At 43.2% G+C, this 13554-nt stretch overlaps 3 protein-coding genes across 3 annotated transcripts in view; 2 read left to right on the forward strand and 1 right to left on the reverse strand. All coding sequences in view use genetic code 11, as the record gives it.

Annotated features, from left to right (window-relative positions):
- Positions 1–20: 20 nt before the first annotated feature.
- On the forward strand, positions 21–2063 carry EGR_03724 (Histone deacetylase; the record flags this gene model as incomplete). Its single annotated transcript, XM_024492973.1, has 4 exons — positions 21–117; positions 457–1554; positions 1628–1908; positions 1977–2063. 4 exons carry the CDS (start codon positions 21–23, stop codon positions 2061–2063), a joined length of 1563 nt encoding a protein of 520 aa, XP_024352630.1.
- Positions 2064–5448: 3385 nt separating this feature from the next.
- Positions 5449–7230, forward strand: EGR_03725 (hypothetical protein; the record flags this gene model as incomplete). Its single annotated transcript, XM_024492974.1, has 4 exons — positions 5449–6390; positions 6473–6570; positions 6607–6727; positions 6790–7230. 4 exons carry the CDS (start codon positions 5449–5451, stop codon positions 7228–7230), a joined length of 1602 nt encoding a protein of 533 aa, XP_024352631.1.
- A 524-nt stretch (positions 7231–7754) lies between these two features.
- Positions 7755–13554, reverse strand: part of EGR_03726 (Leucine-rich repeat-containing protein 68) — a gene marked incomplete at both ends in the record, with an annotated part of 15822 nt that continues 10022 nt past the window's right edge. Inside the window, 3 exons of the mRNA XM_024492975.1 lie at positions 7755–8022; positions 8076–8287; positions 10665–11273. Of these exons, the coding sequence (XP_024352632.1) occupies positions 7755–8022; positions 8076–8287; positions 10665–11273 (1089 nt within the window). The remainder of the gene's footprint in view (positions 8023–8075; positions 8288–10664; positions 11274–13554) is intronic.

Here is a 13554-nt window from a genome sequence, read left to right on the forward strand (position 1 = left end):
AGCAAAAATGTTTGGTGTTTATGTTTTACTGCACTGCGGCCCGCGCCCGGACGGCTCAATCCATTGTCCAAAGTATGGATCCTGCTGTTGACAAGAGAGTCTGCTATTATTACGATGGTATGCTGTTTTTTCCTTAATGTGGCCTGGACTCTATACCTCGTAGCCAGTGTTTACTCTAGTGCGACTTGCTTTAGGGAAGATGGGGCCCTCCTAGATCTTAAGTGTTTCTTAGCAGGTGTTTGGAGTCTCCTATGAGGGAGAATTATTTAAGCCTTCCCGTGTCAGTTTCCTTTGCGACAATTTTTTTCGTAATGATGGTAAAATTTGCGAGATGCCGTTTAGACATTGACTTGTTTTTAGTAAAGCGATGCGTTGCATTTGCGACAAATTGTTGAAATGGAGCGATATGAGCATACTTCAATGCAGTTTGGTAATATTTTGTGAATTATCATTAAGGTGACATTGGGAACTATTACTACGGTCAGGGCCATCCCATGAAACCTCATCGTATACGCATGACTCACAATCTTCTGCTCAATTACGGTCTCTATCGGAAGATGGAGGTGTACCGACCTTCAAAAGCCTCTGCTGAGGATATGACCAAGTTTCACAGTGACGAGTACATCAGATTCCTCCAAAGCATTCGTCCTGACAACATGTTGGACTACACCAAACAAATGCAACGCTTTAATGTCGGTGAAGACTGTCCTGTTTTTGATGGGCTGTTCGAGTTCTGCCAACTTTCAGCTGGTGGTTCGGTTGCAGGAGCTGTGAAGCTTAACAAACAACAGACAGATATCGCAATTAACTGGGGTGGTGGGCTTCATCACGCCAAGAAATCCGAAGCTTCGGGTTTCTGCTATGTTAACGATATTGTCATGGGTATTCTCGAGCTGTTAAAGTACCATCAACGCGTTCTCTATGTTGATATCGACATTCACCACGGAGATGGTGTCGAGGAGGCTTTCTACACCACTGACCGAGTCATGACTGTCAGTTTCCACAAGTACGGTGAATACTTTCCCGGAACCGGCGACCTTAAAGATATCGGTGCTGGTCGAGGCAAACACTACGCCGTTAATTGTCCTCTTCGCGATGGTATGGATGATGAATGCTACGAGAAGATCTTCAAACCAGTTGTATCCAAGGTGATGGAGACATTCCGACCCGGTGCTGCTGTTCTCCAATGCGGTGCTGATTCCCTTAGTGGCGACCGACTCGGATGCTTCAATCTCAGTCTAAAGGGTCATGGAAAGTGTGTGGAGTTCCTACGCTCATTTCCAATTCCTTTGCTCATGTTAGGAGGTGGTGGTTACACCATCCGTAATGTCGCGCGTTGTTGGACATACGAGACTTCGATTGCACTAAACACTGAGGTGCCCAACGATCTTCCTTACAACGACTATTACGAGTACTTTGGACCAGATTTCAAGCTTCACATTAGCCCAAGCAACATGACGAACCTTAATACCCCGGATTACATTGAACGGATCAAGAATAAGTTGTTTGAGAACCTAAGAATGCTTCCTCACGCTCCTAGTGTTCAGATGGTTGGTGAGTGACGTACGGAGTCGCGCCATCTCAATTTCCCCGCGACATCTGTATTAAAAGTCTTTTCTGGCTTCAGATGTACCGCCCGATACGATTGACGTAGAAGAGCAGGAAAAGGAAGCAATAGAGAACGAGGATCCGGACAAACGAATCTCTATCATGGCTTCGGACAAGGCCGTGCATCGGGACAACGAGTTTTACGATTCGGGAGAGGAGGACGGTGTTGGGGTGCAAGTGGCTCCCAAAGGCATCAAAACTGCCAAGGACGTGCACTCTTTCCGTAACCAGGCGAAACGTGCTCGAATTGAGGAGTCTGGCAAAGGGGATGTCGCTTCAATGGATACCGAAGAGTCGGCTGTAAGTTGTTTTTCTTCCTTTTGGTTCACCCCTGCCCACTTCTAATAGTCCGTATTTGGGCTTGCTAGGAGGCAGACAAGGCACGCACGGGCGGAGACAAGGAGACTGTGAATACAGGTGCTACTCTGGCCGATTCTAACACAACGGCTTCGTAGTACGATATACGGGCTGATTTTTCTACTTAATTGTACTTTTTAAACTACGATCGTCATAGTTATCTCTCAGCATCGCTCATACTACGCGACAGTACTATATTGGATGTCACTAGCATTTACTCTGTACAGAGCGGTCAGGCAAGCGTTAATTTCTGGTATACGGCCTCCCTCCCTGCAAAATCCTCTTTTTTAATGGATTTCCAATTATCCCTTGGGCTAATAGTACTTGATGCGTTCCCACTTTTCGTAACATACTCATGTCTGTGTGTGAATGAGTGGCCTAGTATTCAATATTGCTAAATGAAATTGATGAGTGAGATCTTATTTTGTTGGAGGGAATAATTGGGTTTTATAATAATTTTTTCCCAGTCGTAGCTCTAGTCTGGTCTTTCAGTAGATATTTTCTTCGTTTTCGTGTCAAGCGTGGTAGATGTTTTAGTTGATCCATTTGCTGAATAAAACCCGCTGAGAGAACAATCGGTAGTGGTGAATTAGTCTCGGGGATTGTTACCTTTTCAGGCTACCATGAACTCTTCTCGACATCAGACCGTCACGAACCGAAGTATGAGTGGGTGTGACTGGATATTTCTTTTCTGAGGGCAAGCCATTTGTTAAGAGTGGGCTTCGTAATGCGGTAATCATAGGCTGATGGCGATAATTATCTTAACGAGTGGGATACTTTGGGGAGCATGTGCAGTTATTTAACTTTTGGTTAGAAAAACAGCGTACCCTTTCCTTGTCAGCTTATGCTTACAGTGATATTGCTATAAGTTCACAAACAAATTTCGTTAGGAATGCTTCATTCATCTTGCTTGTTATCTGTTAATCTTCCTACATCAATGATGGAATTATGTTTGCTTGAATTAAATCAGTAGCTAGGACTTTACGCAATTACCGACAAATTCGGTTCGCGCTAAGGCCCTCGAACTCCCTATTTACTAGAATTAGGTTAGCCAATTCTCAGATATTATACTCATTTCAAGAACTTTCAAGGTACATTAGTGTTGATTGAAAATCACCCTATTTTCATAACTACATATTATAGAACCTGGGGTGCCGGGATCAACCTCGATATTCTCTGTGTAATACTTTAGCTGTTCGTTCAACTCCCGTTGTTGAGAAAAGGACCACTTAGGTACTCCACCAATGTACCTTCGCCGGGTGAGCTGGCTTCCGAGCCACGACAGTAGCTTCAAGTCCTACTGTTCGTCGACGACACATATTCTGGACGAGTATTGTGTCTTCCGTATTCAGAGAAGTTTTGGGGCGCTACACTGGTGGCAGCGGAATGCAAACCAGATCTTAAAGGACCACTAACCTGATTTTTACTGCTAAGTGATAGGCCTTAGCAGGGTGGAGGTGCATTTATTTTGCATGGAGGTATTTTTGACGTACCCTAATAGAAGAGCTGAGATGACTACCTTTGGCAACCACCCTAATCTCGTGTTTCGCAGGAAAGCTAAAGCACTAGCTGTGAACCATTTGGAAAAGTTTCTTATGGAGCTGTCTATAGTATCCGTACGAAGATATCGACCGTACGAACACTCGATATCTCCTCCGCGTCCTCAATAGCTGGTTGGAACCCAGATAGATGTGGCTGGGCAGCAATGAAGTGAGAAAAGAGTGATGAGGAGGAATTGATGCAAAACCCTACTCCCACAGAACTGTGATAAATCCCAACGCTTGTTATATGACCCCCCTTTTGGGCCAGTGTTCCCACGACTTGTTATAGACACGGGCGATGGCCAGCACATTCTCCCTTCTCCAAATCCATTTCTCATACAGGATGGAACTCCAGATCCAGTGGAATTGCTGAGGGGGATCAGTGACTTCACGATCAAGTATCTTCCCATTTGCATGGAAATTCGGTGACTGGCACGGTTGACTCGTGAATGTTTCCTTACAGGACGGATTACGTTTAGAGTGCTGACGCGTAAGGTTGAATGAGGGAGCGTCGGGGATGACGCCCCCGGTTTTGGTGAAGGGGTCACTTAGATACTCCGCCTCTGTGTATGCGCTAGGTGGCCTGATTTCTGGTGATGTTAGTAGCCTCAAGCCTCACTGTACGTCAAATACATATATGTATATTCCGCCCCAGTATTGTCTTATTTCGTTTTTCGGAAGCCTTGGGGGGCCACATCTTTATTAGAACGTTATTTATTACGTTCATGTTTAACCACGCGAACTAATCAGCCTCCAAGGCTTGGCCTCCGTTTTGGCCTCAGATGTCCAGTTTATGCCCCTTTTGAGGCTTCACTAATGACTAGAGGTGCTGCATCAACAACAAATCATTAAAATCTACTCGTGACAGATTGTGGAATCTTTTTTATCCCTCTTCAAGGCTTTACCATTTGGAAATCCAATTCCACTAGAGGACAGGATCATCCAAGACTAGTTCATCGTTTACTCTAGCCTGATGGCTTTATTCACATCATATTTATTGAACCAGAATGCTACAATCTTCAACAATTATTGCTTCATCATGTTTTATTTTGTACAAGATGTTTAAAACTAAGCAAAAGTATACATGACAGAAAAAGACTGCAAAATACTGCTGACTTAATTGAAGCAGAATCAACTATGTCAACTCCTGCGCAATTCCTCACACCTTCCCTTATTACAAAAGCACTTTCTAGCTTAAAAATTCTATTCAAGATCTGCAATTTTATAATACGAATAATTTCCAGGGTTTTAAAAACCCTATAATATACTGAGAGAGGCTACAATCACATCCTAGCATGCCATCGCATGGACTTGAATATGATTAACACTTGTAGTTTCCTACTTTATCATTTGCATATTTTCGAATTTCCACAAAAGTCTAATCAGAACAATGTCGTAGTGTCCCTGGACTTCAACGAAAACGAAAGATAGCATAATGCTGGGGCTAACAGCATGGCCTGGAGGCCAGCCCACCCGGCGACGGTAAAACAGTCGAGCACCTAAGTTGCCCCTTTACCAAAATCGAGAGTCAAACAGCCAACAAAGTGATGCGAAGACAAGAAACGATAGTGCTGTAGGACCTTGTTTATTTCTCTTGCTGACTCGTAGCTTCAAACCCCTTGTTCAACAAAGATTAAGCTTATGTAAGAGTGCAGAGACCTTATAAGGAATCAATATTCAACAGTACTCAATCAGGAAATAATAAGAATAATCAATAAGCAATCAATTAGTTAAGTTTAAAAACGGTTTACCAAATAATAGATCAACAGACTACACACGTGCATTAATCAAACAAACAATGCAAATCCATCATCTCTACTTATCGTGCTACATTTTACTGTGTCAGGCTCAACAGAAGGATTCAAATCTTGACTTTCTGACCCCAAATCGAGACGAAATTACTAACTTTTTCTTCCCCCACTTCACGCCATACTGCGATATGATGGATCTAGTTCTACGAGCTAGTGAGTTCGGTTTTCCTTCCTACCTTCGTCGTACACAGGTCCTGCCAGATAGCCTCGCTTTCAATATTCCTTCCGAGATGCTACTGAATCCTGTGGGACCAATTGAATTTCATATTCCCACTTACGTAAAGAACCTCATTCAACTTGCCATGGTGAAATCGGAACGCATTGTCACTCAGGAAAATTTGATGGAGTCAACCAAACATGTTTGGCTCAACTCAATTCGTCCTGCTAATTTCCAGAATTTCATTCAGCCACGTGCACTTCGTTTGCTCATATACGATGAAACTGCAATGATGGATGCCGAAAAGACGGCAAGAGCAGGTACAATCAATGTAGCCCTGGTGAACTCCTACAGCTACCCCGCTAACTCAACCCAAAATATCCCACTTTCCATCATGGCAATGAGTGGATGGCGACTTCTTTTCTGGACAGCTGTTTCACAAATGCCCAACTTCTACCACACTTTGTATCAACATAAAAGCGAGGATTACGTAACCTCAATTCGAGCTCCATCAAGATTAGACGAGTTGAGCAGCACATTTCTCTTTCACCTCTGCGCTCAAATGCGTCAAGACAAATCACTCCTGGAAACCGATATCCCCGGTGGATTTTGTCCCAATCCTTGTGCCACATCACCCTGTCTAACTTTGCCTCATACTGCCGGGCAACAGTGTCATTTGACTGGGAGAGGTTTATTCATGAACGACTTCGGATGTGAGTGTCTTCCGGGATTCAAGTGGGCAGCTGCTGTAACTGGGAGTAAGGAAGAGGCTGAGGAGACTGAAGTTAGAACTCCTCTTTCGGACGAGATCGGAGCTTGTGTTGCGATTGATATCTGCGAGTCGTACTGCGATCCTCTTGGTACACGCCGATGTGATGTGATTCCTGGAACAAGTACTGCTATCTGCCTCTGTAAGGTGGGTTGCCTTTGGAAGATCAGTTTTTTAGTTGACTTCCATGGGACCAACGTGTAGTGCACAACGTGATCCATGTATCGAGCTTTCGGATAAGGAAATGATGCCAGGAAATATGGCCTGCAACACGGGTCAAGGAGGGTTATGTATTCCCACTTTAGGCAGTGACTTTTATGAATGCCGGTAAGTTGGGTGGCAGAACACATTCTTCTCTTCCAGGTGTGCCTCTTCTTGGACAAAAGATACTGGCCTCGATTTCGATAACTGTCTTGGTCTCAAAGACAAATGTGCTTCCGAAGTCTGCGTTCGAGGCGACTGTATATCATCTGCAGACGGTTCTGTATGTAATATCGACTTAAATATTCGCAGTGGTGTAGTTTTAAAACACCTTTCCTCCGTTAGAATATGATCTGTCTGTGTCCTGAGGAGGCCTACGGTGAACGCTGCGAAAATCTTCGTGGGAACTGGGGTCAGTGGAGTCCATGGTCAGCGTGTTCCCCAGCCTGCGGAAACAAAAAGATCCGTTACCGCGAACGAGTGCGTGGATGCCTCCATGGCGACACGTGTCAAGGTGGCAGGCGTCGTCAAGTAGAAGCATGCCCAGAGAATCTACCCTGTCCTGATGAGTTGGTTATGTTGGGCCTGGGTCCTGAAGCTCTGGCACAGCAGGATATGCTTCAGGGGGAAGAAGCACAGCCGAACTTTGATTTGCAACAAGCTTATGCTCTAAAGCGCCGGCGGTATAGCATGTTAACACAAGCTCTCAAATTTGTGTTCCTTCTGCTTTGTGCCTTTGCCATTGTCTCCACAACCATCATGTTCGCCTACGCTGTGTTGTACTAAAGGCTTCGAATATGCATTTTTCATTTGTTCATTATAAAAGTAGACTTAGGTATAATACACATTCTCTTTTTGTAATGAAGTGATCATGGGAAATTGAAAGTTAACTGTATAAGAGAATGAAATTAGACTTACAAGTGTTCCTTTCTTTCTGTACCTTCGTAACAAAGTCGGTTTCAAACTCAATTGCTCTATAAATTAAATTCGAATATCACCCTTTTTTAATTTCAAAAACTTCTAAAATTGGCATTCCAGAGTTAACATTCTCGGCATATCCACTGCAATCCATTCAACGATCCACCCAAATTTATGCCCTTGCCTAACAGAATACTCAATAAATAATGCCAATAATATCCCACTGATACAAACGGTCATTAATGATCTAATAATCTTTATTGTACATAATTGAAAGCCCATCATCATCTTGGCTTTCAAAACATTTTCAGTTGCATAAAAAGGACAGAAAAAAAGGGAGGACTCATCGATATGACAAAAATATGCCTCACAGCCAATAAGAAATCGCTGTCTCACTCAACACAATCAGACCTGCAGAGGTCATTATTGCCTAAGAAAGATGTCCGCACTGTCGGTGCGTCGGACTCAGATGGTGGAGGAGTCTTCTCTGAGGAGAAGTCAGATTCAGAATCGTCATCTACTTCGCTTCCACTTGTATCTCCACAGAGGTGTCTCGGGTCGGGTTCTCTTCGCATCCCATTGGTAAAGGGAAAACGTACGTAACCTCTAAAGAACCGCAATCCCTCTTCCCTTCGGCTGACCTCACTTGATGAAATGTGTCTACAAGGCGAGTAGAGAATTAAAAGCCAGCAATTCGGTAAATTGACGCTTACCCTTCGAGGTCATGATATGGACGTGAGGCGATATGTTTATCTACGTAAGAAGCTAGTTGTGAGTGGATGGTTTGAAGCAGATCCAAACTGAGTTGAGAGGGTTCTAAAAGGGTCACGCTGCGGCTTGTAGGCCGTCTTCGGTTCCAAATTGGCGTCCCGTTGCACTCACCGGCATCGTTATGCGAAGAAGCAGATCGGGGAAGTCGGAAAAGCTAGAAAAGAATGACAGAAGGAATTGGGGAATACTTCCCATTCAAACGCTACTCTTTGACCTTTCCGTGACTAAAGTATGTGAAGGACCAATAAGAACTGGCCCTACCACCGCAACGAACAAACGTATAACCTCTGACAAGCTCGAGACTAGATAGATTACCCTCCGGAAATGGAAGATGCGGCGAAATAAAATGCAGATTTTCGGTAGTTTGAGAAAAGCTCTCCCCGTATTAGTATAATCCCTTTCTGTTGAGTCACTGGAGGTCCATTTGATACCCACTTTACTGGTATATATCTTCAATCGTGTCTTGTTTTCACCGATCAGTTCTAGGCTTCTTCACTTTTTGTGGTCGTGACTGCAGCCGACCGGATGTCTGCGGTGCTCTGAATTCGCTACACCAGTATAGCCAAGTTCAAGTCTTGTAATCCATCTAGACGCTGACTTGGTGAGAGGTAACTATCTTTACGCTGAAGATGACTTTTGGTTCATGATGCATATTATTTATCCAAACTACTCTACGTATGTCAGACCATAGCTCCTCAGCTTGGTACAGAGATCGCTCAAGTTGAACTCCGACGTAAAGATTGCTGAAGCAAAACTATCCACAATGGTAAGTACCAAGTCCTACTACTCGCACTAATGGATGGTATTCACATCGTCGATCGGCGCTAACACCATTACTTAAGACGCCAGGTGACAGTGGTGGTGCGTAAAACAGCGTATGATGATACATGACGTCTCTTGTCAACGAAAATATGAAACCAGGGACCGTGAACACTCGTGTCCGCAGAAGATCATGAGCACAGGATGGTATGGCAGTAAAATACTCCCCCTCAGCAGTTACAGGTTTAAATGGTGCAGGCGGTCTCGACCGTAGCAGATCCCATCATCGTATGTAACGCCTGGTGCCGGGTGGATAATTGGCACGTCTTTAACCTTGCTAAAAGTACCTTCTAAGTATTCGTTGGATTATGAGGTACGTCTGCAGACATCGTCACCGGAGAACTGCCCTGAAAAATATGTCCTTTTGAGTCCATGAACGACCGTCGTGTACTGATTTTGCATCTATCTTCACCCCAAACTGAGAAACTGCACAGATATTCAACTCTTCGAAGGGAATCGTCTACATAAGAGGCTCAGAGAGTAATGTTCCAACTTGTCTGACGGAAACAGAAGTACTTTGCTCTTCTGGTAGCATATTCAATTAATCCAAGTTACAAGCCTTTTGGCATGGGTTTGTGTTCTGCAAGCCAAGAAGACCACGCCTAAGTTAATCAGTGGTAAGTGCTTAGAAGAGAATAAAAGGATTAATGAAATTACTTAAAATGCACCAAAGTCTGCTAAAACCGACACTGAAATCTCAAATGCGGTTCCTTTTCGCTTTTTTGTAAAAACTTACTTTCAGTCGGGACACTTCCAGTAGCACTCTGTGTCTGAGGATGAGTTTAAATCTATTATCTTCTAGAATGTCATTAAGTCAATTCCAGTTGTCTTGCTGATTCTCGATCCCCTTCAACGAGCACCAAACTCTATCCAATAACTCTAGTGAATTCCAATCAACTAGGAAACAAGAAGGAAAGTTGTTGATGGTTTACATTAAAAGGGATAAAAATCTGCGTCTTGTAGAACGAATTGAAAAGACGTGGTTAAGAGGTACTATCAAAGCTGCACATGATCCCACAGAGAACGCTTTCCGTATGCTAATCCATTTTCGCATGAAGATTCTTCCTTGGGCAGCTCTCCGAGTTTTGCCTCGATCCTATTTCGCTTTGCCGTTTCGTTGCCATTATAATACCTCTTAACTATGTATCCACCCATTTTGATTACTTTGCTACTCGTAATGAAATGTAGAGATCTTATATCTTCATATTCTATTCACACCTTACTGTTTTATAAACATCTTGAGAACACTTTTGGCATAACTTTTATCTAATTACTGAAGGAAAGGATCCGTTTTCTTGCGATTTGCCGACCAATTGATTTGTTTTTAGCTCTCTTGTGAAGAATCATCAACATTTCAATCATCCGCATCAGAATTCGGATAACAGACTGCGATCTCCATGATGAACATCACTCACCTTCCAGATCTAGACGAATCTGACCCTTGCATTAATGCTATGGAAATATAAAACAATTTCGCCATGAGGTCTTACGCTATCCCACCAATTGGTGAGTAAACAGATGGGTTTAATGCATTCGGCACAATGGAGAGCACAGGAATGTGGCAACTGAAAAGTCGATATTGTTAGCCCATCATGCTTCCGATCATAGCAGCCATGCTCCCATTTTTTCAGCGATGGTTAGAGGAGCACCGATACTGTTATAGAGAAGAATTAAAGGTGTCATTTCAAATTCAAGCATACCGAAAATCTAACCGATGTTCCATTCATCGCTGGAGAATCAGACACGAATTTCCCATTTTGGTATTTTTGACGGCTGTTATGACTCGTCTCCGAATGTGCCGAACCACTTCCGCCGATCGTTGACCGTTGAATTGGCCGATTGTCTTCCAATCCTTGCAACTGTACTAATCTACTACAAAGAGGAATCGATTTTGAAATAGCCATCAGTCCCGCCTCAGCAATATAATTCCCTGTGAGATCGATGCGTCGCAGGGCCCGTGGAACATCACCCAAGACTTCGGCCAACGCAATAGCGCTTTGGCAAGCGAGTCCACAGCGAGCAAGACCGAGATAGACTAGCCGTCGACGAGTGTAGGCTTGTAAAGCGCTACGAAGTGCTAAAACACCTTGGCAGCTAAGATTCGGGTTATCGCTCAACTCCAGGTGAGAGAGACAGGAGAGAACGGGGAGACAGGTGGTGAAGTGCTTTGCACCGATTGGACTAAGACCCGTTCTGCAGAGGTAGAGGCGATGTAGATTGCAACGAGATTCGGTAGACGAGGTGTCTGTAGAAGGTGTTACGAGGGTGGTGGGATAAGAGGGATGGGATAAGGCGTTTGCGAGTAATCGATAGCCCTCGTCCTGAAAGAAGAAAACGACAAACTGTCAATTTACTCAGCGATTCTGCTTTTTGTGTTAGACGAACTAATTCTCTTGGCTCCCTTTCATTTTGATGTCATTTTAATACTGGGCAGCCATTCATCTGAGACAGTATCTGATCCTCATAATATAGAAGGGTAACAGGTCTTTGTTCACTGTTTTCGCATCAACAATGGAAGCAGTCTTGCACACAGATAATATTTATTTATTCAATGCATCTCTAATTCTGCTACTTGTCATGGTTTTAAGGCTTAAAATTGGAGTAGTTTACCAACCACAATTTCTAAAACCCATCTGTTGTGGATCTCCACAGATCTAGTCATATGGAACGCGATCGGCGCACATGACACGCCTTCGGGTCCGGATCGAGCTCAACTTAATAAAGGACGTGATAGATGGATCGAATGATTGCAGCAATGCTTTTATTGCACAAATTCGTCAATGCTCTTTCATTCCTATCTTGTTGATGAATTTTTTCAATGCAATTGAACGCCATTGTTGTAGATGAGTAGCTGAAGATAACGACAAGAAAAGTTATTGATTACTCATTCTAATCCTCAATACTTCCACATTATTTGCACACAATCCTGAATCAATCCAATTCGTGCTCCGGTCACTCCACGGCTTTTCGTTCCCCGGGGTTGGATCACTATCTCCGTGTCGCAGTGTCCTGTTCTAGACTGATATAATTCGTTAGGTTTTCAAGGTTAACTTGAATTTAAAAAAGTGAAAGCGGTGGATGAATGTACGTTAAGTCAGCAATTCCATTTCTTTGTATACCGCAACCAATGGTCACACGAAGAGAGAATGTGGCATGAAAGCCCAACTCTGTCGACACGCACAACCAGGATATTGAATCTGCATCAGTTTTTGGTAACCACCCCGGGTCTCAAGCCCTGTTTAAACAAAACGAAACATTCCATTGGGGAACTGCATCAAAACATGTGCAGAAAAATTAATTTGTAACCGTAACATGAAGAACTGGTACTCCTTTACGTTCCATGAATCTAAAAAAGCGCTGATGGTCGACTGGGGAGCATTTAAATGGTAGAAAAGTGGCAGAAGATGAATATGGAGCACTGTTACGCAAGGTCGCCTTATATTGTGTTTCTAAGACAAGTGTCCTAATTGCGATACTAGTAAAATTCTAAAAAAAGCTCGCTAAGTAAAAAAAACGGATGAGACCACCGAATCGCATGTCTTTCTGTCGAGGTGAAAAAAGTATAATATGATGTTTGATAGTGTGACAGTCAGAATGCTGACATCTTGGTGGTGAATTTGGTTCACTGAGTTTTGTTTTTGTAATCTGCCATATTAGCGGCATATTGTCACATTCACACCCCCTACGTTGACATTTTTTCGGCCCTTCTATTCACCTAAAATAACTCGTAACGAATTGAGGGGAAGACTCAGACACAAGCAGGGATGAATCCATTAAGTGAAGGTGCTTGTCTTACAATCTCTTACGGTCATGACAAATGAAAGCATCAGAGATGAATTCAGTCGCAAATATGGCATTAAATACAACAGATAAAGAGAAGTGCGTGGACAGAGCCGCCATCACAACTTAAAATAGAGAAGGAGGAACATGCATCCGACATCCTTTTCTTGAAAAAACCCTTCTGGAATGCTAAACTGTCATGGGATTGCTCTAGGATTCAATTAGCAGTACTCTTGCAACAGGGCCTGCTTCCCTTTTTAAAATTTCACTTGATATAAAACCGCAGTTTAATCAGTGCTTTGAAATAGTAAAAGTATACCAGAAAGCATAGGAAGTAGAAAGTATGCTCCCTGTGCGATTATTACTAACTCGAGATCTTCTGTTAACAACAATGCGAAAGTAACGAAACGTGTCATGTGAGTACTACGAGAAATTAGAAGTATTCAGATTCCAACATATTCGTACGCTGTAACTTGATAACCAGGTACAGTACCATGCACACACAATGGAGTGCACCTGCTGAATAAATCGCACGCAAAGGTTAAATTTTCGTTGCACATCTTTCTTCAAAATCATATTAGACAATGGCAGCTACTCTCCACCCAACAAGACCATGTCCAATCGCACCAAGTGCATTTGTCCATGCATCCTTCCTGGAGCTACAAATTAACACTTTTCGGAACAAGTCACCCGAGCATCAATTCATTCTAGATTTAAACTGCTCACCCTGTATCCAGCCAGCCCAGCTATATTTATCCATTCATCCATGTATACCCGAAACATTCCTTCAACTGACACGAACTGATGTATTCATCTGTCAGT

Source organism: Echinococcus granulosus (genome assembly GCF_000524195.1).
Source record: "Echinococcus granulosus chromosome Unknown EG_S00020, whole genome shotgun sequence".
Classification (NCBI taxonomy): Eukaryota; Metazoa; Platyhelminthes; class Cestoda; order Cyclophyllidea; family Taeniidae; genus Echinococcus; species Echinococcus granulosus.